At 38.1% G+C, this 25,608-nt stretch overlaps 1 protein-coding gene across 1 annotated transcript in view; it reads right to left on the reverse strand.

The window, feature by feature from the left end:
* The window catches only part of LOC106083517 (putative uncharacterized protein DDB_G0285119), a 118,281-nt gene that overhangs the window by 38,341 nt on the left and 54,332 nt on the right, over positions 1-25,608 (reverse strand). The window contains exon 2 of the mRNA XM_059367196.1: positions 5,538-5,758. Coding sequence (XP_059223179.1) covers positions 5,538-5,758 — 221 coding nt within the window. The remainder of the gene's footprint in view (positions 1-5,537; positions 5,759-25,608) is intronic.

The following is a 25,608-nucleotide window of genomic DNA, read 5'->3' on the forward strand; positions in this document are numbered from 1 at the left end:
CCCTCTAGTGGCTCAAGAAGTCAAGACCCCAGATCGGTTTATATGGCAGCTATATCAGGTTATGGACCGATTTGAACCATTTTTTAATATAGTTATTGGAAGTCGTAACAAAACACGTCGTGCAAATTTCAGCCAAATCGGATAGGAATTGCTCCCTGTAGAGGCTCAAGAACTCAAGACCTCAGATCGGTTTATATATCAGGTTATGGATCTATTTGAGCTTTTCTTAGCACAGTTGTTGAATGTCATAACAAAACACCTCATGCAAAATTTCAGCCAAATCGGATAATAATTGCGTCCTCTAGTGGCTCAAGAAGTCAAGACCCCAGATCGGTTTAAATGGCAGCTATATCAGGTTATGGACCGATTTCAACCATACTCAGCACAGTTTTTGGAAGTCATAATAAAACACCACATGCAAAATTTCAGCCAAATCGGATAATAATTATGCCCTCTAGCTGGTTTAAGAAATCAAGATCCCAGATCGGTTTATATGACAGCTATATCGAAACGTGGACCGATATAGCCCATTTACAATCCCAACCGACCTACACTAATAAGAAGTATTTGTGCAAAATTTCAAGCCGCTAGCTTTACTCTTTCGAAAGTTAGCGTGTTTTCGACAGACAGACGTACGGACGGACAGACGGACGGCCATGGCTAGTTCGACAAAAAATGTCAGGACGATCAAGAGTATATATACTTTATGGGGTCCTAGACGAAATTTCGAGGAGTTACAAACATAATGACGAAATTAGTATACCACCATCCTATGGTGGAGGGTATAAAAATATCAGACAAATCGGATAAGAATTGCGCCCTCTAGAAGTTCAAGAAGTCAAAATCCAGGATCAGTTTATATGACAGCTATATTAGTACATGCACCTATTTGGCCCATTAACAATCCCAACCGACCTTCGCTATTAAGAAGTATTTGTGCAAAATTACAAGCTTTACTCCGTCGAAAGTTAGTGTGCTTTCGGCAGACAGACGGACGCACGGACAGATGGACAGATGGACGGACATTGCTAGATCGACTTAAACTGTCATGGTGATCATCATGACCATATATATACTTTATGAGGTCATAAACGCATATTTCGAGGTGTTACAAACGGAATGACTAAATTAATATACCCCCACCCTATGGTAATGGGTAAAAAAAACTTTTTACACGTGTACTTTTATCATAAAAAAATCCAACATTTTTCAGAAAAGAACTTAACCTGGCGAAAATTTGTTTTATGTGGAACGAATTATTTTTTTTGCGTGTAACAAATGTTTAAATTATCTTTTTCCCACACAATAGACCGGAGTACTCATTGCGGTCCATATAATTCAGTTAATCAATAAATTAAACCTTGCTATGATATTTCGTAATAAAGGACAGTTGTAGTGCTATATAATGAAATGTCTGTATTTAATTATGACATTAAGCAATAAATGCATGTCAATCAACATTAATATATCCCAGGAAAACTTTTGATAAGCAATACAAAATATACATGCTTGTGATAAATATCAGACGATGAACAAAACAAGTTTGTACGTTAAAGTGTCCTAAAAAACAAACAAAAAAATTTTACAACACATGCCCTCTATATTTTTTCCTTTTGGCCACAATAAGCAAAATACGAAATATTATGACGATTCGTTAACAATAACCCGTGCCGCCACGATATCCAAAAATGGATGTAGTTCTTTCTAAGCAATCCAGTTGAGTATTTACGGTCCTAGCATGAAATTAGTAAATTAAGTACACATTTATGTGGAAATTATTACAAAACCACAAACTGTACCCTGCACCACTACTACAACTGCGATAAAATGTGTAGCTCGACTCCGGAGTCCCTTTTCATTCTTTCAGTGCTGTCGTTTTTTATACCCTCCACCATATGATAGGGGTAAATAGGCCAAATCGGTCCACGTTTTGGTATAGCTATCCTGTAACCCGATATTGGATCTTGACTTCTTGAGCATGTAGAGGGCGCAATTATTATCCTAATTAGCTGAAATTTTTGCATGATGTGTTTTGGTTTGACCATCAACAGCTGCGCCAACTATGGCCCAAATCGGTTCACAGCCTGATATATTGTAGCTCCAATATAAACCTTGATAAACCAGTACATAACTGATATAGCTCCTATATAAAAAGGTCTTCCAATTTTATATTTTTAAGCCACTATCGGTCGAAGTTCTTATCCGATTGATTTTGCACAATGAATTCCACTTTGGTCTCCAACAGCCAAACCTAGTAAGGCCCCAATCTGTTCATAACATGGTATACCGGATATAGCATAACAATTTTTATCCATTTCCTTTGTTTGTCTATAGGGATGTCGGCCAAAGAACTTGACATATGCGAGAAATGGTGGAGGATATATAAGATTCGGCCTGGCCGAACTTAGCACCCTTTTACTTGTTATACCCACAACCGTAGGATAGGGGGTATATTCATTTAGTCATTCTATTTGTAACATCTCGATCGTCGTGACATTTTAAGTCAAACTAGCCATGTCCGTCCGTCTATCGAAAGCACGCTAACTTTCGAAGGAGTAAAGTTAGCCGCTTGAAATTTTGCACAATTACTTCTTATTAGTGTAGCTCGGTTGGGATTGTGATATACCTGCCATATAAACCGATCTTGGGTCTTGACTTCTTGAGCCTCTAGAGGGCGCAATTCTCGTCCAATTTGTCTAAAATTTGCACGTAGTGTTTTGATATCACTTCAGACAACTATGCGAAGCATGGTTCAAATCGGTCCATAACCTGGTATAGGTGTCATATAGACCGATCTTGGATTTTAACTTATTGAGCCGCTAGAGGGCGCATCCAATTTGGCTAAAATTTTGTATGAGGTGTTTTGATATGACTGACGCAATAGGTACATAACTTGATATAGCTGCCATATAAACTGATCTGGGATCTTGACATCTTAAACCTCTACAGGGCGAAGATGGGCTATATTGGACTATATCTTGATAAAGCACCCATATCGACCGATCTATCGACTTAAGGTCTTAAGCCCATTAAATCCACATTTATTATGAAGTAAGTTGTGCTAGAGCTTTCGACATCCTTGTTCAATATATCTGTCACATAGACCGAGCACTCGATTTAATTTCTTGGACGCATAAAAGGCACATTTACTGTCCGATTCCGCTGCAGTTGGCGACTGTAGATTATGTTCTGCCCTCAATTTCCAGATCGGTTCATATTTGGAAATAGCTGCCAAAAATACCGTTCTCATGATTTCAGGCCTTGGGTCCATAAAATTCCCATTTATTGTCCGACTTCGCAGCGAGTTGTGCTAGGATCCCCGGCATCTCTTTTCAATTCGGCTTAGATCGATCCAGATTTTGATATAGGTGACATATATACCGATCTCCCGATTTAAGGTTTTATTCCCATAAAAAGTGAATATATTAACGGATTTAGCTGAAATTAAGCACAATGAGTTCCGTTAGGCCCTTCGACATTCGTACCGAATATGGTCAAGATCAGGCTTTATTTGAATATAACTGTCATATAGATCAATCTCCCAATTAAAGGTCTTGGGCCCATAACAGGCGTATTTATTGTCCGATTTCGCTAAAATTTTATATCGGTTCAGATTTGGAAAAAACTGGCATATATACCGATCTCACGTCTCAAGGGTTTAGGCCTATAAAAAGTGAATTTTTTAACCGATTTCCATGAGTGCAGTTAGGCTCTTCGGTGCACGCTGGGTACTTGGACCAACATTTTAATATCATATTCGTTTTCTGGTCTCCAATACCTTTCAGTTGATACCCTTATTGTGCCTTTCGGATCACTTTGGAATATGGGTGGCGATTTTGGGGTAAGGAGGAGGGTCCGCCTCCACCCGATTTCTAAAAATTATATAGCCTATGTTTCCTTCCAGACAAACGTACACAATCTATGAAAATATTAAGAAAATCGGTTCATCCAAGTATCATATAGTCATAATGGGTCTAAAGGCGTTTTTGAGGGGTGGCGTAATTCCATACATTTCGATCTGATTTTGTATGCCAGTTTGGAAATCTACTCTCGAATACCTCCCATTTTAATCCTTATAATGAAGTGAGCGTCCAATATGTTTTTTAAGGGAGTTTTGGGGTTAGGGCGGCCCGATGGGTACTTAAACTCAAATTTTAATACAATATTCGTATTTTACTCTTCATAACCTTTCATTTAATACCTATATTGTCCCGATCGGTCCACTTTTGATTTTGGGTTGTGTTTTTAACATAAGGGAGAGGGTCCGTTCCCCTTCCGATACCGAAAAATTATATAGCCTATGTTTACTTCCAGTCGAACCTACACAATATACGAAAATTTCGAGAAAATCGGTTCTGTCTTTTTTCAGTCTATACGGAACAAAAAAACCCAGTCCCATATATCCGTGGTAGGCTAATGTGTCCATTTCGGGCGTTTTTGTGGGGGTGGGGTGACCCCCTATACTTCGACACGAATTTGCATGCCAGATTCGTTATCTACTACCGCATATTTTTCATTTGATATCCATATTGTCCTTATCGGTCCACTGTGGATTTTGGGTGGTGTTTTGGGGTAACGGTCCGCCCCTTTCGTTTTCAATAAATAATAAAGCCTATTCCTACTTCCTGATCATTTTCGTAATCTACTCCCGAATATCTTTCATTTGAGTCCTATATTGTCATTATTGTCAAACACACCTAATTTTAAGGGGTTTTGGGGCTGGGGCGGCCCCCCAGGTACTTGGATCCAACTTTTATTATGAAATTAGTAATCTACTCTTGAATACCTTTCATTTGAACTCCATATTGTCCCGATCGGCCCACTTTTATTTTTGGGTAGTACTTTTGGGGTAAGGGGGAGGGTCCGCTCCCCTCCCATTATCAAAGAATTATATAGCCTATGATTCCGGACCAACGTACACAATCTGTGAAAATTTCAAGGTAATCGGTTCAGCCGTTTTTGAGTCTATACGGAACAAACAAACAAACAAACACAAATTGAATTTTATATATAAGAAGGAGATATATCCGAGGTGGTGGGTATCCAAAGTTTGGCCCGGCCGAACTTAATGCCTTTTTACTTTCAAAGGTAGATTGGGAGATTTTGAGGAGGTTTTACAGACTATCCTTCATCTGCTTTATGTGTGTCCTGCACTGGCAAACAGATGAGCTCCACTCTAGGTTCTCATTTGTTTGAGGACTTGTTTCAAGTAGCTGACGCAGGCTTTACAAGGCGATCTGGATAGATCAACGGTAGAAACTAGAAGCCTTCTTTCTTCTCCTGTTCCTGTGGTATCAACGAAAATTGTGCCGAAATAATCTTCACAAATCTAATGATCTCTATTGATGAGGATTTTATCAGTCTTTGCAAAAGTTTTTTTTATCACCAAATATGCTACTGGGTCATGTAATTTTCTGTCTTGGGTTTAAGTGAATTGAAACGAAAAGTTAGTAAATGCAAGAATACAAAACAAAAAACTCTACCCCATATAAGAAAAATTAATTCATTTCTGTTTGGAAAAGCAGACAACGACTTACCGATTATTGCCATGTGGCAATGGGGGCTGAGTTGGTGGTGGAATTGAGGAATTATAATTATGGCTGACTTGCATACCTAGTGCACTACTCATTGTCGTATTGACAGACTTGCCGACGTCATTGGTCTCTACTGCAGGCTGCACCGATGTTGATGATGACGAAGATGTGGCATTGGACGATGATAATGCTGTGCCATTCAAAAGTGCCGCTGGTGGAGATGACTGAAAAAGGAGAAGAGAAGCAAGAAAGGAGACATTTTATTTAAATATAATTTACACATACTTATGTAAATTGAGCAAAATAAAAAAAAACTGCATCCGCTTTTTTCTTCTTTTGGCCAGCACATATAAATTCTTAACCAATTAAAATACTGGACGTGGTCCAACAATTATTATTATGGCTTTTCAAGAACACGCATTCGTGTGTTCTGAGGAAAGAAGAATTATTTCTTTATCGCTTCGCACTTTTTTCCACGTCAAAAAAAAAAGACGCCAATAAAACATAACACAAAATGAGAATTCGTTTAACTGACATCAGTCAAGAGCTGACAAGTGATTGGGTTTTGTCCGTCCATCACTTGATACATATACGCCAATTCCAGCAACATCTATAAGATGTCGAATGTCGAGTGTGTTTACAGGCAGTACAGTCTTGTTCGTTGGCATGATGTGGCTGTTGCTCCAACCGCATCAATCTCATTTAAGAGGCTTTCCTGCTCTTCAAACAAATATTCCTTCGTATATCGTGGTCTGGGACAATGTAATTGGGCAGCTGCAACACTTAGCGCACTGACATCGGAGTACAAACAAGTCATTAAATTACCATAAATTGATGAGCGTAATTTAATGCATTGAAATAATGAAATATTATAAATTCTTTGTTGCATGTGTTGCGGAAAGAAATGTAACCGATCAAGGTTTAATATGAGCACTAAATAATGGCAAATTGTTAACAAAATTGAAGTAATTTTTTGCAGGAGAAAAACAAGTAAGAGCGTGCTAAGTTCGGCCGGGCCGAATCTTATATACCCTTCACCATTGATCGCATTTGTCGAGTTCTATGCGCGGTGTCTGTTTTTTGGCAAACAAAGAAGATTGAATAAGAACTGCTATGCTATTGGAGCTATATCAAGTTATAGTCCGATTCGGACCATAAATGAATGCTGAACATTGTAGAAGTCATTGTGCAATATTTCAGTTCATTCGGATAAGATTTGCGCCTTGTAGGGGCTCAAGAAGCAAAATCGAGAGATCGGTTTATATGGGAGCTGTATCAAGCTAGTGATTAATTCCGACCATATTAGACAAGTATGTTGAAAGTCATGAGAGAAGCCGTTGTACTGCCAAATCGAGTGAGAATTCCGCCCTCTAGAGGCTCAAGAAGTCAAAATCCCAGATCGGTTTATATGGCAGCTACATCAGGTTCTATACTGATTTACGCCATACTTAGCACAGTAGTTGGCAGTGATACTAAAACACTACGTGCAAAATTTCAGATAAATCGGATGAGAAATGCGCCCTCTAGAGGCTCAAGAAGTCAAGACCCAAGATCGGTTTATATGCCAGCTATATCAAAACATGGACCGATATGGCCCATTTACAATCCCAAACGACCTACACTAATAAGAAGTATTTGTGCAAAATTTCAAGCGGCTAGCTTTACTCCTTCGGAAGTTAGCGTGCTTTCGACAGACAGACGGACGGACGGATGGACAGACGGACATGGGTAGATCGACTTAAAATAACATACGATCAAGAATATATATACTTGATGGGGTCCTAGACGCATATTTCGAGGTGTTACAAACAGAATGACGAAATTAGTATACCCCCATCCTATGGTGAAGGGTATAACAACATGATATAACAGTTTAGCCGGGCCGAAATTTTGACTACCCCTCCCCTCGAATATATAAAATCCAAATTTTGTGAAAATCAAATCCTAACCATCGAAACGCTAAGGTTAGCATGTTTGCCTATGAAGCTGGACGTTTGTGTTCGAAACCTAGTGAGAACATCAGAAAATGCTGGCGACATTGGTGAAGTACCATGCCATGAGAAAACTCCCCAAAGAGGTATTGCACTGCGGCACCCCGTTCGGACTTGGCTATATAAAACAGGCCACTTAGCATTGAGCTTAAATAATGAATTGGCAGCACTCATTGATATGTGAGAAGTTTGCCCCTGTTCCTTAATGGAATGCAGTATTTATGGGATGATATGCTCAAATACAGTCCAATGCACCAAATGACAGCCAAATGGGTTAATAAAAGGAACATTTATTGGCGAAAGATCCTCCATCGGGAAATCGGTGTATCCAAATATGATATCTTCTGGTCCGAATACGGCATGTGTGTCATGGGATGAAACACAGCTTACTGTAACAAACTTCAGCAAAATCGAAATATATATGAAACTTTCACGTGTATAAGTGCTTTGTTATCTAAATTTGATTAACTAAAACGACGGGTGGATGATTCTACTAGACCAACGGTTGGATGAACATGGCTAGAATTTTATGACGACCACAAATATATATACCTTAAAGAAGTGGTGGGTACACAATTGAAAGCTTATACTATCTGCAAGACAACACCCATAGAAACAAAGGAGGGTGTTGACAAATTGAGCACATTTGCTCATAACAGTGAATCAACACACAGGCGTTATGTGACCAAACACAAATGTTCATAAATCAGCAAAATTTTTTGTGAATTAAAAGTCCACAGGCGTTCACATTCTGCCAATGTATTGTGCACAGGTTTTTTTTTAAAGAATTGATCGATCCCTGCATTTACTGAACTGCAGGGAATCGACCACATTTACTGCACTTCGTATTTCTATATAGAAGTCCAAAACTCGGAAAGGGAGATTTCCATGAATGGCTTTAACGCCCTTTCTGATCCCATCATAAATGTTATGGAGGATCTTCCGGACAGTGAAATCGCTTGGGATTTCAATGTGCACAACTCCTCCCCCATTTGAGCCATACGACTACTGAGGGTCAATGCATTGAGGATTACGCTGCGCCCAATGGCTTGGCGCAGCAAGTGAACGAACTGACACATATTGCTTGTCTCCAAGGGCACCACATTAATACTGTTAACCTTTTCTTAACTTAACACCATGAAAAGTATGCAGTTAATATTCCTCTTCGTAACTCCGATTACTGCATTGCATTCAGCACTTCGTACTGCTTCCTCTCCTGTCCCGAAACGGTAAATATTTTAATAAGAACAAAAAAGGCATTAGGTTCAGCCAGGCCGAACTTTGGATACCCACCACCTCGGGTATATATGTAAACCACCTTTCATCAAAATCCGGTGAACATTGCATACCTTATGCCCCATAGAAGCTATATCGAAATATGTTCCGATATGGACCAAATACTATTAAGTACAAGTCATTGTTCAATTGTGAATAACAAATTATTGTTCTTTTTAGTAGCTATGTCTAAAAATAAACCGATCTGAACCATATACGACACGGATGTCGAAAAGCCCAATATAAGTCACCGTGTCGAATTTCAGTGAAATCGAATTATAAATGCGTTTTTTATGGGATAAAGACTTTAAATTGAGATATCGGTCTATATGGCAGCTTTATGCAAATCTGGACCGATTTGGGCTGAGTTGCAGAAAAATGTCGAAGAGCCCAATACTCACTGTCCCAAATTTCGGCAACATCGGACAATAAATGTGCTTTTTATGGGCCCAAAACCTTAAATCAAGAGATCGGTCTATATGACAGCTATATGCAAATCTCGATCGATCTAGGCCAAATTGCAGATACATATCGAGGGGCTTATCTTAACTCACTGTCCCAAATTTCGGCGACATCGGACAATAAATGCGCCTTTTAAATCGAGAGGTTGGTCTATATGGCAGCTATGTTCAAATCTGCATCGATCTGGACCAAATTGACGAATGAAGGTAAAGGTCCTAAAACAACCCGGTGTCCCAAATTTCGGCGACATCGGACAATAAATGCGACTTTTATGGGCTCGAAACTTTAAATCGGACTATATCCCAAATTTCGGTGTTATCGGACTACAAATGCGCCATTTATGGGAAAATAACCTTAAATCGAGAGATGGGTCTATATGGCAGCTATTTCCAAATATGGACCGCTTTGGGCCAAATTAAAGAAAGATATCGAGTGGCATAACGCAACTCACCGTCCTAAATTTCAGCAAAATCGGATAATAAATGTGGCTTTTATGGGCCCAAAACCTTAAATCGGTGGATGGGTCTATATGACAGCTATATTTAAATCTGGAACGATCTGGGCCAAATTGAAGAAGGATGTCAAAAGGCCTAACATAACTCACTATTCCAAATTTCAGCAAAATCGGATAATAAATGTGGCTTTTATGGGTCTAAGACCGGTCTAAATCGGCGGATCGGTCTATATGGGACTATAACGAGATATAGCCCATATTCGAACTTAATTTGCTTACGGAAAAAAAATCTGTGCAAAGTTGCAGCTCAACATCTCTATTTTTAAGGACTGTAGCATGATTTCAACAGACAGACGGACGGCCATGGCTAGATCGTCGATCGCTGATCAAGAATATTTGTACTTTATAAGGTCGGAAATTAATATTTCGATGTGTTGCAAACGGAATGACAAAATGAATATACCCCCATCCTTCAGTGGTGGGCAAACAAAAAAAACGTTTTTATACCCTCCACCCTAGGACGGGGGTGTACTAAGTTCGTCAATCTGTTTGTAACACCTCGAAATATGGGTCTAAGACCCCATTAACTATATATTTTCTTGATCGTGGTGAAATTTTAAGTCGAACTAGCCATATCCATACCATATCCGTGCGTCCGCCCGTCCGTCCGTTCGTCAGTCCGTCCGTCTGTCTGTCGAAAGTCCGCTATCTTTTGAAATAGTAAAGCCAGACGCTTGAAATTTTGCACAAATACTTGTTATTAGTTTTGGTCGGTTGGCATTGTAAATGGGCCAAATCGGTCCATGTTTTAATATAGCTGCCATATAAACCGATTTTGGGTCTTGAATTCTTGAGCCTCTACAGGGGGCAATTCTCGTCCGATTTGACTTAAATTTTGCACATAATGTTCTGATATCACTTCCAACAACTGTGCTTAGTATGGTTCAAAGCGGTTCATAAACTGATATAGCTGCTATATAAACCTATCTTGGGTCTTGACTTCTTGAGCTTTTAGAAGGCGCAATTCTTATCCGATTTGACTGAAATTTTTCACATAGTGGTTTGATATCACTTCCAACAACTGTGAATAGTATGGTTCATATCGGTTCTTAACCTGATATAGCTGCCATATGAACCCATCTGGGATCTTGATTTCTTGAGCCTCTAGAGGGCGCAATTCTCTTCCGATTTGGCACAAATGTTGTACAACGGATCCTCCCATGGCCTTCACCATAGGTGTGCAATATGGTCAGAATCGATCTATAGCTTGAAACATTTCCCATATAAACCGATCTGCCGATTTTGCATCTTAAGCCCCGAATCGGACTATAACTTGATATAATTCCTCCTCCGTATCCCTTTTTGCCTAAGAATTTATACTGCGCAAAGAACTGGACAAAAGCGACCATGGTGGAGGGTATATAAGATTCGTCCCGGCCGAACTTAGCACGCTCTTACTTGTTCCAAAATAATGCATTCAAAGACAATAGCTTTCAACTTTCAAAGTTTTTCCACCAAAAACCTTAACAATGAATATACATATCTCAGTGAAAGGCCACTTTGGAGAGATTAACCGATTTATACCAATTAAGGGGCAATTAAGATCACTGAAAGAAAACTCTTACAAACTTCATATGGTGATAAGCTCAACTAATTGGACCAGTAGATTAATTGCGTTTTGTATTTTAAATAAAATTGGAAAGCTAGTTTTGAACTCACACCTGAGTTGTATGTACGCAGGAGTTTTTGTAGGTATTGAAATTTTTTTGTGCCATAGCATTTCCATTTTTTTAGCAGATGGTAAATGTCGAGATACTCTGTTATCCTCGACATTCTAGTGACACTTCCGATTATTTGTTCACACTCAATTATAGAAATAATTATTTTCATAGTTTTTTCTTATTCATGTTTTTGTTTTTGTTGTTGTTGAACTTGCATGGCAAAGTATGTGGCAGCTTATGTCGATTTTGTTGTGTTTTTTTGTTAACATATCCATTCAAACATATTCATGTTGATGATAAACAAATAGTCATTTGGTACATGAGACTTAAAACAAAACTAATGAAAGTGTATGGGGAAAGACATGATGTTCAGATGCCTGCCCATCATTCGCTCGCACAAGTTCCACACAACTGTGAGTGGGGCATGAACAGACAGTTGGACAACAACACCATCAAATGATCCATGGACAAGAGCCAAATTTAAATACATTTCATCCATAGAGTAAGAATAAATAAAATATAAATCTGTCTGCTTCTCCATTGTAGGTGTATTAGTGGCTATGTTTGGTGCAGTGGGGAGCATTTATATGCACATATATTTTCAAAACTATTTTCTTTATAACATTTGGACTTTTTGAGCCTCTAGAAATCTCTGATGAGCTGGATAACTATAAACCCCAACGCCAGCTCGAACTACGGCTTGGATAGGTCTATAATAAAATTTAGTTTTAACAAAATTGGCATTTGCATACATATTTATGATTGCCACTGTATGTACACATACATATATGTTGAATTTTGTGGCCATAAGTGAATCTCTGCTAATTCTCTTTTTTAGAGCATTTTGGATTCGTTTTTATTTTAGGTGTATGTATTTGGTTATTTGTTTTTAGATTTCCGTATTCAAGGTAAAGCCATTTTGTATGAATTTGAATATGAAATTAATGACGTTGAACAGATGGATGGATTGTTGTGGGAATTTAATGTCCAAAAATTACAATTTCTAGTTTGTTGTGACCTGTGTCAGATGTTTGTGAGATTTCATATTCCCCTGCAGTTTGTGCAGTTTTGTTGATTTAGAAGCGTTTATTTGGCCAAACACTTTATTATTCAATTTGTTATTTTATAGCTGTTAATAATAATAAAGAAAATAATTAGAATTTATGAGTGAGTTTTCCATGACTAATAGAATAGAAGAAATGGAAATACTGCAGATGTAATTTAACAATGAAATGAATATGAAATTGACAAGCATTTTAAACAATGAACCAGTAAGGAAGGGCAAAAGTCGGGCGACTGTATATAGAGTATTATAAACACCTACCCTATAAATACCATGTGGGAGCTATATCCAATTCTGAACCAATTTTGATAGACCTCGGCTAGCAAATATGTTCAAACTATAAAAACTGCGCTTGACAAACGACAACATTATGGCAAATTACCCAAAATCTGACGAACATATATATGGGAGCTATATCTAAATCTTAACCAATTTCGAGCAAACTTCTCAGATAATGTGGCAGTTATAGAGGAAAGTGTTTTGCAAAATTTTGACAAGATTCGAACAATGCGCTTGCAGTGGCTCTTGGGGTGAAAATCTGGCGATATATATATATATGAGAGCTATATCTAAATCTCAACCGATTTCTATAAAATTCACCAGTAATATCGAGAGTCAAGAGAAAATCCTTCCTGCAAAATTTCGGGAGAATTGGTTAAAAAATGAACACTTTCTTGCAATATTTCGCAAAATCGGACGAACATATATATATGGGAGCTATACCTAAATCTGAACCGATTTCAAGCAAACTTCTCAGATACTGTGGCAGTCGTCGAGAAAAACGTTTTGCAAAATGTTGGCAGGGTGGGTCTATAAATGCGCTTGCTGTGACTTTAGAAGTTAAAATCAGGCGATATATATATATGAGAGCAATATCTAAATCTGAACCGATTTCCATGAAATTCACCAGTAATGTCGAGAGTCAAGAGAAAATCCTTCCTGCCATATTTCGAGAAAATCGATTAATAAAAGACCATTTTATTGCAATGTTAATGCAAATCGGACGAACATATATATGGGAGCCATATCCAGATCTGAACCGATTTCAAACAAACTTTATAGACATTGTGGAAGTCATCGAGGAAATCGTTGTACCAAGTTTTGGGAAGATTGGTCAGTAAATGCTCTTGCAGTGGCTCTAGAGGGAAAATCGGGCGATATAAATATATATATGAGAGCTATATCTAAATCTGATCCTATTTCCATGAAATTCATCGAGAGTCATAAAAACGTCCTCCCTGCCAAATTTCGAGAAAATCGGTTAGCAAATAAACAGTTTATTGCATTATTACTGAAAATCGGACGAACAAATATATGGGAGCTATATCCAAATCTGCACCGATTTTTTCCAATTTCAATAGGCTTCGTCTCTAGACCGAAAAACATGCCCGTACTACATTTAAAGACCATCGGATGAAAACTGCAACATGTACTTTGTTAGCAAATTAATATGGACTGACCGGCAGATAGACGGTCATAGCTAAATCGAATTAGAAAGTGATTCTGAAGTCGATCGGTATACTTATCAATGGGTCTATCACTCTTCTCTTTGGGTGTTACAAACAAATTCACTAACTTATAATACCCTGTACCACAGTAGTGGTATAGGGTATAAAAACACTTAAAAGTGAACCAAAGTGATTTTATTAATAAATAAAACCACCATTTGGTTTAAAACTAAACTTTTTTCAAACAAGTAAAAGAGTGCTAAGTTCGGCCGGGCCGAATCTTATATACCCTCCACCGTGGATCTCATTTCTCGACTTCTTTTCCTGGTATCTCCTTTCAGGCCAACAATGGATTACAGAAAACAAGTAAGAGAGTGCTAAGTTCGGCAGGACCGAATCTCATATACCCTCCGCCATGTGTCGAATTTGTCGAGTTCTATGCGCAGTATATCTTTTTAGGCAAACAAAGAATATTGAATAAGAACTGTTATGCTATTGGAGCTATATCAAGTTACAGTCCGATTCGGACCATAAATGAATGCTGGACATTGTAGAAGTCATTGTGTAATATTTCAGTTCATTCGGATAAGAATTGCGCCTTTAAGGGGGTCAAGAAGCAAAATCGGGAGATAGGTTTATATGGGAGCTGTATCAAGCTATTGATCTATTCATACCATTTTGCATACGTATATTGAAGATCATGGAAGAAGTCGTCGTGCATAGTTTCTGCCAAATCTGATGAGAATTGCGCCTTTTAGAGGCTGAAGAAATCAAGATCCCAGATCGGTTTATATGGCAGCTATAACAGGTTAAGTACCGATTTGTGTCATACTAAACACCGTTCTTGGGAAACATAACAAAAAACCTCATGCAAAATTTCAACCAATTCGGATGAGAGTTGCGCCCTTTAGCGGCTCAAGAATTCAAGATCCAAGATCAGTTTAAATGGCAGCTATACCAGGTTATGAACCGATTTACACCATTCTTAGCACAGTTGCTTAAAGTCATAACAAAACACATCGGGCAAAATTACAACCAAATCGGATAAGAATTGCACCCTCTAAAACTGATGAAGTCAAGACCCATGATCGGTTTATCAGGTTATGCACCGATTTTGACAATACTAAAATTCGATCAATTCTGAGAAGAATTGCGCCCTCTAGAGGCTCAAAAAATCAACACCCAAGAACGGTTTATATGGCAACTATATCAAAACATGGACCTATTTGGCCCATTTACAATCCCAACCGGCCTATACTAATAAAAAGTATTTATGCAAAATTTCAAGCGGCTAGCTTTACTCCTTCGGAAGTTAGCGTGCTTTCGACAGACAGATGGACGGACGTACAGACGAACATGGCTAGATTGACTTAAAATGTCATGACGATGAAGAATATATATACTTTATGGGGTCTTTGACGCATATTTCGAGATGTTACAAACAGAATGACGAAATTATTATTTCCCCATCCTATGGTAGAGGGTGTAAAAATGGTCGAATAGTTCGCTGGAGTTTCTGGGCTATCATACCCTACTTTCTTCAGCGGCGGATTTCGACAAAATACCCAGACAATGTACCCAACAAAACAAGAAATGAACAACGATTTAAGCGCAGCGCAGGCGAACAACTAAGGATAAAATTTAAAAAATTTACAACAAAAAAACAAATCCTTTAAATTTTTGCCAAAGAAAAAATTTTAATGGCGTTTTGTCCAAAAAAAAAAAATTGATAAAATTTTTACTGACAAAAAGTATATGAATGAAAACAAGTAAAAAGGCATTAAGTTCGGCCGGGCCGAACTTTGAATACCCACCACCCCGGGTATATATGTAAACCCCATTTCGTCACAATCCGGTAAAACTTAAGCACCCAAATTCGGAATATACGTCACTATTCAATTTTGTAGAAAACAAAATATTGGTCTTTTTTGCAGATATATCCAATTATAAACCGATCTGAACTATATTAAGGTCGAATGTTGGGAGGTTTTAACCTACTCACTGATTCAAATTTCAGCGAAATCGGGTAATAAATAAATGTTTTATGGGTTTCAGTCCCCTTATCGGCAGATTGGTCTATATAGCAGCTATATCTAAATATTGTCCGATCTGAACCATACTTAGGTCGGGTATCAGGAGGCTAAAAATAACTCACTGTTTCAAATTTTAGCGAAATCGGTTAAAAAATAAAGCTTTTATGGGCTTTAGACCCTTTATCGGCAGATCGGTCTATACGGCAGCTATATCTAAATATAGTCCGATATGTACCATATTTGGGTCGGATGTTAAGAGGCTTAAAACTGCGCACTATTCCAAATTTCAGCGAAATCGGATAAAAATAAAGCTTTTATGGTCTTCAGACCCCTTATCGGCAGATCGGTCTATATGACAACTGTATCTAAATATAGTCTGATCTAAACTATATTGAGGTCAGATGTCGGGAGACCTTAAACTATTCACTGTTTCAAATTTCAGCAAAATCGGATGTAAAATAAAGTTTTCATGGGCATTAGACCCTTTATCGGAAAATCGGTCTATATAGCTGCTATATCCAAATATGGTCCGATCTGCCCCGTTCAAGAACCTCACCAGCGTGCATCAAAAAGACGTATCTGTGCCAAATTTAATCTCAATATCTCAATTTTTGAAGGCTCTAGAGTGTTTACAACAGACGGACGGACAGATGGACAGACACACGGACATCGTTAAATCGTCTTAGAATTTTACAACGATCCGAAATATATACATCTTGTACGGTCGCAAATTGATATTTCGATGTGTTGCAAACGGAATGACTAAATAAAAATATCCCCTATCCTACACTGGTGGGTAAAAAATCATCTAAAAGTATACCAAATGTTGATTTTATTAAAAAATAAAATCACCATTTGGTTCTAAATCAAAATGTTTTCAAAAAATCGTTCGGTGGACTAAAGTTTCCGGGCTACCACACCCTTCATCAGCAGCGGAATTCTCATACAAAGTAGTCAACAACACAAGAAACGAACAACGATGTTAAGCGCATCGTAGGCAAAGTGCTAAGGATAAAATTAAAAAAAAACAAGATATGGTCCGGTTCGGACCACAATTAAATTATATGTTGGAGACCTGTGTAAAATTTCAGCCAATTCGTATAAGAATTGCGCCCATTGGGGCTCACGAAGTAAAATAGAGAGAACGATTTATATGGGATCTGTATCGGGCTATAGAACGATTCAGACCATAATAAACACGCTTGTTGATGGTCATGAGAGGATCCGTCGTACAAAATTTCAGACATATCGGATAATAATTACGACCTCTAGGGGTCAAGAAGTCAACATCCCAGATCGGTTTATATGGCAGCTATATCAGGTTATGAACCGATTTGAACCTTATTTGACAGAGTTGTTGAAAGTAAAAATAAAATACGTCATGCAAAATTTCAGCCAAATCGGATAGGAATTGCGCCCTCTAAAAGCTCAAGAAGTCAAATCCCCAGATCTGTTTAGATGACAGCTATATCAGGTTATTGACCGATTTCAACCATACTTGGCACAGTTGTTGGATATCATAACGAAAGACTTCGTGCAAAAAATTCATTCAAATCGGATAAGAATTGTGCCCTCTAGAGGCTCAAGAAGTCAAGACCCAAGATCGATTTATATGGCAGCTATATCAGGTTATGGACCTATTTAAACCATACTTGGCACAGTTGTTGGGTATCATAACAAAACACGTCGTGCGAAATTCCATTCCATTCGGATAAGAATTGCGCCCTCTAGAGGCTCAAGAAGTCAAGACCCAAGATCGGTTTATATGGCAGCTATATCAGGTTATGGACCGATTTGAACCATACTTAGCACAGTTGTTGGATATCATAACAAAACACGTGGTGCACAATTTCATTCTGATCGGATAAGAATTGCGCACGCTAGAGGCTCAAGAAGTCAAGACCAAAGATCGGTTTATATGGCAGCTATATCAGGTTATGGACCGATTTGAACCATACTTGGCACATATATTGGATATCATAACAAAACACGTCGTGCAAAATTTCATTCCAATCGGATAAGAATTGCGCACTCTAGAGGCTCAAGAAGTCAAGACCCAAGATCGGTTTATATGGCAGCTATGTCAAAACATGGACCGATATGGCCCATTTACAATACCAACCGACCTACACTAATAAGAAGTATTTGTGCAAAATTTCAAGCGGCTAGCTTTACTCCTTCGGAAGTTAGCGTGCTTTCGACAGACAGACGGACGGATGGACGGACGGACGGACGGACAGACGGACGGACGGACGGACAGACTGACGGACGGACAGACGGACGGACATGGCTAGATCGATATAAAATTTCACGACGATCAAAAATATATATACTTTATGGGGTCTCAGACGAATATTTCGAGTAGTTACAATCAGAATGACGAAATTAGTATACCCCCCATCTTATGGTGGATGGTATAATTACAAGAAGAAAACATTTTTATAGAGCTTTGTCCAAGAAAATGTTGCATAAAAAAAATTTTTAATGGAGTTTTGTCCAAGAAAAAAAAATTCCATAAAATGTTTACTGACGAAAAAAATATGAATGAAAAAATCCTCATACAACCAAATTTTAATAGAATTTTTATATCCTTCACCACCACTGTGGTACAGGGTATTATAGATTTGTGCATTTGTTTGCAACGCTAAGAAGGAGGAGAGCTAGACCCATCGATAAGTATACGGATCGGCTTAGAATTACTTCCTGATTCGATTTAGCCATGTCCCCCTGTCTGTCTGTCTGTCCATGAATTCTTGTAATCAAGGTACAGGTTGCATTTGTTGTCCGATAAAAGACGAACGCTATTGATTTTGAACAAAATCGGTCCAGATTATGATATGGCTGCCATATATATCTTTCATCCGATGTGCCCTTTTAAAGCTGTAGAAGCCACATTTTTGATCCGATCCTTATAAAATTTCATACAAAGTGTTTTTTTTAACGACCCAAAATGCTTGCAAAATTTTTTTGAAATCGGGCCAGACTTATATATGTCTCCCATATATATATTTCATCCGATATGCCCTTTTATAGCTGTAGGAGCCACAATTTTAATGCGATCTCTACCAAATTTGACACGAAGTGCTTTTTGTGACGTCCCAATATGTGTGCAGAATTTTTACTAAATCGGTTCAGATTTAGATATAGCTCCCATATATAATTTTCGTCCGATTTCGTCCGATTTGACCTATTAAGGCTGTAGAAGTACAATTTTGGTCAGATCTTTACAAAATTTGGCACGAAGTGCTTTTTGTTATGTCCCAATATGTGTGCAAAATTTCATCATATTCGGATGAGATTTATATATAGCTCCCCTATATAATTTTCGTCCGATTTGACCTATTAAGGCTGTAGCAGGCACAATTTTGGTCCGATCTTTATAAAATTTGGCATGGAGCGTCTTATTCAACATCCTCTTATGTGTGCGAAGTTCCATAACAATCGGTCCAGATGTAGATATAGCTCCCATATATATATATATATATATATATATATATATATATATATATATATATATATATATATATATATATATATATATATATATATATATATATATATATATATATATATATATATATATATATATATATATATATATATATATATATATATTTCATTTGATATGGCCTTTTAAGGCTGTAGAATCCTCAATTTTGGTCCGATCTCTAAAAAATTTCCATAAGATGGTTTAGTTCACATCCTAATACGTGTGCAAAATTTCATCAAAATCGTTTTAGATAAAACTCCCATATAAGGTATAAGGTTCTATTCGATATTTCAATAGGTATGCAAAACTAAGGTCTGACTAAATTTGGATATAAGTGCTATCTATTAAATGTCTTACGTATACTCGGTGGTGTAGGGTATAATATAGTCGGCGACTTTTGCCTTTCCTTACTGGTTTTAACTACAAAACTGGAATTAAATTTTCTTCAGAGACAATGATAGTTTTGCTCATAGAAAATTATGCAGATATCATGTCAAAAGAGCTTTTGTTAAAAGATTAATATTTTCAGGCCCCTTCTCAGCGAATAATACTGTAATTAAAATAAAAACTTCATATTGGATGAGTAGTGTTCTGCGTAGTTTTCTCTTAATATCGAAATTTGCTTAATGTGGTTTATTTTAATTGTCGGTTAATGAGAAATGATTTTTATGTTCACCATTGCACACAATATCCCATCAATACAAAATAAAATCAAAAATTTTATACAACTGGTTGTGCTTTAATCAAAACATCTGCTCATAATTTAAACAAACTTTTACCTCCACCATCACAGAGTGGTTGATATTGCCATGGTTGGGGGGTAATGGAGATTCTTTTAGTTTAATATATTTTTTTTTTCATTTTTGTTTTTCCCTCATAAGAGAATGTGCTGAAATAGCCCTCTAAAATAAAATTGAAATAAACCTAATGGAAACAAATGACTCAAGTACATGCCACCTGCGGTAGTTTATGTTCACGCACATAGCCAATAAATGGAATTTTCAAGTGTTAAAGTTTTGAATTATTCTTGGCGTTGAAGTGAGTGTTGTGCCGTATATATTACAAATAAATTGTTCTAGTGACCCTGGTTGTGAAAATTCAATCGTAAAATTTTATAAATAGACTTTTCTATAGTCAGTTTGAGTTTGAAGATTGTTGCATATTCAAAGCAGCATCATTTGAAGCAAATTTTCAAAATTTTTAAAGCAACATTTTCATGGCGCTATAGAACAATATCACTGCAGTAGGAAGAGGGAGATGTTAGCATGTCCGCCTATTACGCTGAACGCCTGGGTTCGAATCCTGGCGAGACCATCAGAAAAAATTTTAAGCGGTGCTTTTCCCCTCCTAATGCTGGCAACATTTGTGAGGTATTATGCCATGTAAAACTTCTCTCCAAAGAGGTGTCATACCGCGGCACGTCATTCGGGCTCGGCTATAAAAAGGAGGCCCCTTATCATTGAGCTTAAATTTGAATCGAACTTCACTCATTGATATGTGAGCAGTTTGCCCCTGTTCCTTAGTGGAATGTTCATGGGCAAAATTTTGTAAAAAATTTGCATAGGAAGATAATCAATTAAATAGAAATGGTGTAATGATTTATTCTGCAGTGAATCTCAGCGAAAATTTTCAAATAAATGAAACATTTGAGGAAAGTGTTAAAAGGATGCCTAAGCCCATTTATTTTTTTGCACAAGTCTCTTTTTATACCCTCCACCATAGGATGGGGGTATACTTATTTCGTCATCCTGTTTGTAACTTTTCGAAATATTCGCCTGAGACCCCATAAAGTATTTACATTCTTGATCGTCGTGACATTTTATGCCGATCTAGCCATGTCCGTCTGTCCGTCCGTCTATCCGTCCGTCCTTCCGTCTGTCAGTCGAAAGCACGCTAACTTTCGAGGAAGTAAAGCTATCCGCTTGAAATTTTGCACAAATACTTCTTATAAAAGTAGGTCGGTTGGGATAGTAAAAGGGCCATATCGGTCCATGTTTTGATATAGCTGCCATATAAACCGATCTTGGGTCTTGACTTCTTGAGCCTCTAGAGAGCGCAATTCTTATCCGCTTGGAATGAAATTTTGCACGAAGTATTTTGTTATGATATTCAACAACTGTGCTAAGTATGACGTAAATCGGTTCATAACCTGATATAGCTGTCATATAAACAGATCTGGGGACTTGACTTCTTGAGCTTCTAGAGGGCGCAATTCCTATCCGATATGGCTGAAATTTTGCATGACGTATTTTTTTCTTACTTCCAACAACTGTGTCAAATAAGGTTCAAATCGGTTCATAACCTGATATAGCTACCATATAAACCGATCTGGGATCTTGACTTCTTGAGAGGTCGCAATATAAACCGATCTTGGGTCTTGACTTCTTGAGCCTCTATAGGGCGCAATTCTCGTTCGATTTGACTGAAATTTGGCATGTGGTGTTTTGGTATCACTTCCAACAAAGGCGCAAAGTATGGTTTAAATCGGTCCATTTTTTGATATAGCTGTCATACAAACCGATCTTGCATCTTTACTTTTTGAGCCAATAGAGCGCGCAATTCTCATCCGATTTGGCTAAAATTTTGCATGATGTTTTTGTTATGACTTTCAATGACTGTGCTAAGTATGGTTGAAATCGTGCCATAACCTGATATAGCTGTCATATAAACAGATCTGGGGACTTCACTTCTTGAGCTTCTAGAGGGCGCAATTCCTATCCGATATGGCTGAAATTTTGCAAGACGTATTTTATTATAACTTTAAACAACTACGTCAAATAAGGTTCAAATCGGTCCATAACCTGATATAGCTGCCATATAAACCGACCTTGGGTCTTGATTTTTAGAGCCTCTAGAGGGCGTAATTCTCGTCCGATTTGACTGAAATTTTTCATGAGGTGTTTTGGTATCACTTTCAACAACTGTGTTAAGTATGATTTAAATCGGTTCATAATCTGGTATAGCTGTCATATAAACCGATCTTGGATCTCGACTTCTTGAGCCAATAGAGGGCACAATTCTCATCCGATTTGTTTGAAATTTAGCATGATTTGCTTCGTTATGACTTCCAATAACTGTGCTATGTATGGCGCAGTATCGGTACATAACCTGATATAGCTGCCATATAAACCGATCTGGGATCTTGACTTCTTTACCCTCTATAGGGCGCAATTCTCATCCGATTTGGCAGAAATTTTGTACAATGGCTTCTCTCGTGACCTTAAACATACGTGTCTAATATGGACTGAATCGATCAATAGCTTGATACAGCTCCCATATAAACCGATCTCCCAATTTTGCTTCATGAGCCCCTAGAGGGCGCAATTCTTATCCGAATGAACTGAAATATTACACAATGACTTCTACAATGTTCAGCATTCATTTATGGTCCGAATCGGACTATAACTTGATATAGCACCAATAGCATAACAGTTCTTATTCAACATTGTTTATTTACCCAAAAAGAGATACCGCGCATAGAACTCGACAAATGCGATCTATGGTGGAGGGTACATAAGATTCGGCCCGGTCGAACTTAGCACGCTCTTACTTGTTTTATCCGATATGGCCTTTGATGGCTGTAGTCGCCAACATATTTGTCGGAGCTCGGTGGTGTAGGGTGTTATATAGTCGGCTTTTACTGCATGTTTTTACTTGTTTTTCGATTAAAGCTATTACTATTTCCTGCCATTGCGCAAGCCATAAATTTATTTTCAATCACCAAAAAAACTTAAATAAATCGATGTCAAGGAAATAAAGCACAATATCGAGAGCTATAAAAATCTCTTTTGTTTTTAAAAAGAAAATAAAGTAAATAATCAATTAAAAGCAATTTATTTATAATTTCAATAAATACTTTTTTCGGTATTTTTTTTTATTCCGCTAGAGAAAATAAACAAACCTTATTGTATTGATTTGCCTGATGTCAGAAATAAAAACATTACTTGAAATATTTTCGCTTAACATGGCTGTTGAAAGAGTCTTTGAGAAAGATTCTCATTACTTTTCAAAACAAGTAAGAGGTCTTAAGTTCGGCCGGGTCGAACTTTGGATACCCACCACCTCGGGTGTATATGGAAACACTTTCCGTCATAAACTGGTGAAAAATATCGAAATATGGTAGGATTTGGTCCAAATTCGACACTGAGTGGACCACCAAATACAAGTCTTTGTTCAATTTTGTAGAACAAAATATTGATCTTTTTGGTAGATATATCATAGATAGATCTGAACCATATACGCCTCGGATATGGCTCAGATCGGACAATAAATGTGCCTTCTATGAACCCAAAACCTTAAATCGAGAGGTCGGTCTATATGGCAGCAATATCCACATCTGGACCGATCGGAGCCAAGTTGCGAAAGGAAGTCGACTGGCTTAATATTGTACAACTCACTGTTCCAAATTTGATCAAAATCGGATAATAAATGCGCTTTTTATAAGCTTAAGACCTTAAATCGAGAGATCGGTATTTATGGCAGCTATATTCAACACACCTTAACACAACTCACGGTCCCAACTTTCGGCTACATAGGACAATAAATGCGCCTTTTATGATCCCAAGACGTTAAATCGAGGGATCGGTCTATATGGCAGCTTTATCCAAATCTGGACCGATCTCTGCAAAATTGCAGAAAGAAGTCGAGGGGCCTAACACAACTCACTGGACAGAGGGAGTTCTGTGGTCTCTTCTTCTTCAATGTGAGGACAGGCTTCTGCAAAAGTCGTTGCTGGCAACCTTCAGTCTGTCAGCATGTTTTCCGATTAGACAGTGACCTGTCATGACGGACACAATGACTGAGACGTCTGTTCTAGCCGATGACAGCAAAGCAGTAAACCTCTTCTAATCTAGATTAGGCCACAAAGCTTTGGAATGCTCACAGCCCCTCTTTGTGACCATCTATTATTCGTTGTTCTTCGTCGTTTAGATATTATATCTTATCTTTTCCACCACTTTCTTAATTGCAAGGTTCTCTGCTTGATACACATTGCAGTGGTCGCGTAACCTTTCGATATGACCAGTTCTAGATCTTTAGAAAACACACAAATGCCAATCTGGTCGTTTAGTTTGGAACCATCCGTGTAGAAGTCTATCTAACTTCTGTTACCAGGGATATCGTAGTTCCAATCGGTTCTATCAGGAATAGTGGTACAGTACTTTCTATCAAAAAACGGCTCTGTTAGGATGTAATCCACACTGTCTGGAACATCGGATTTTGTATCGAGGATAACACAGTGTCCGTAGCCGCCACATGACCAATGAGAAAGCTACCTTAATCTCAAAGCAGTGGTCGCTGTAATTTGTTTAGCCACAATGTCCAGAGGCATAAGATGTAACATTAAATTCAGTGGTATCGCCCTCAGTGCGGTGTCGTTCTCAATGCGGCTGTGATGTACAAACAAGCCACCCTTTGGATCCGGCTAAGTTCTGAGCAGTAAGTGGACTTTTGAAGCGCCGCCCACCAGACCACAACACCATATTGCATTATGGGTCTGACAACTGCAGTATATACCCAATGCATGATATGCGATCCAAACCGCAACTTTTGCCAGTGGCACTCTTGCACGTGTATAGGGCAAGTGTATAGGGCAAGTGTAGCCTTTCTTGCCCTTTCCAAAAATGTTGGATTTGAAGTTCAATTTTCTTTCCAGCAAAACACTCAGGTATTTTGCGCTTTCTGTAAATGGAACATTCTCTCCACCCAAGGAGACAGGTTCCACTGTAGGCAAATGGTATTTCCTGCTGAAAAATAATACTTCTGTCTTGCATGGATTTATACCTAGACCACTTTCGGGAGCCCACTTTGCTGTTGCACGTAGAGCTTCCTGAAGTATATCTCTTAGAGTGCTGGTAAGCTTTCCCCTAACCGCAGTTGTCACGTCATCAGCATACGGGACAATTTTTACACCTTTTTCTTTATAGTTTTTAGAGCGCGCAATAAGCCGATTACTGGCTTAGGTATATGTCCATAGTGGCATGGGGCGGATTAATATCTGCACACTATTTTCAACCTAAACTACACCTTTTTCTTCCAGAGACAATAATATATTGTTAAGGTGACAGTACACCGCCGTGAGGTGTTCCTCTGTTGCCCCATCTCCTTAGATCTCAAGCCCACCGTAATGCATCTTTTGT

The sequence above is a fragment of the Stomoxys calcitrans genome, chromosome 4, assembly GCF_963082655.1.
Source record: "Stomoxys calcitrans chromosome 4, idStoCalc2.1, whole genome shotgun sequence".
NCBI lineage: Eukaryota > Metazoa > Arthropoda > Insecta > Diptera > Muscidae > Stomoxys > Stomoxys calcitrans.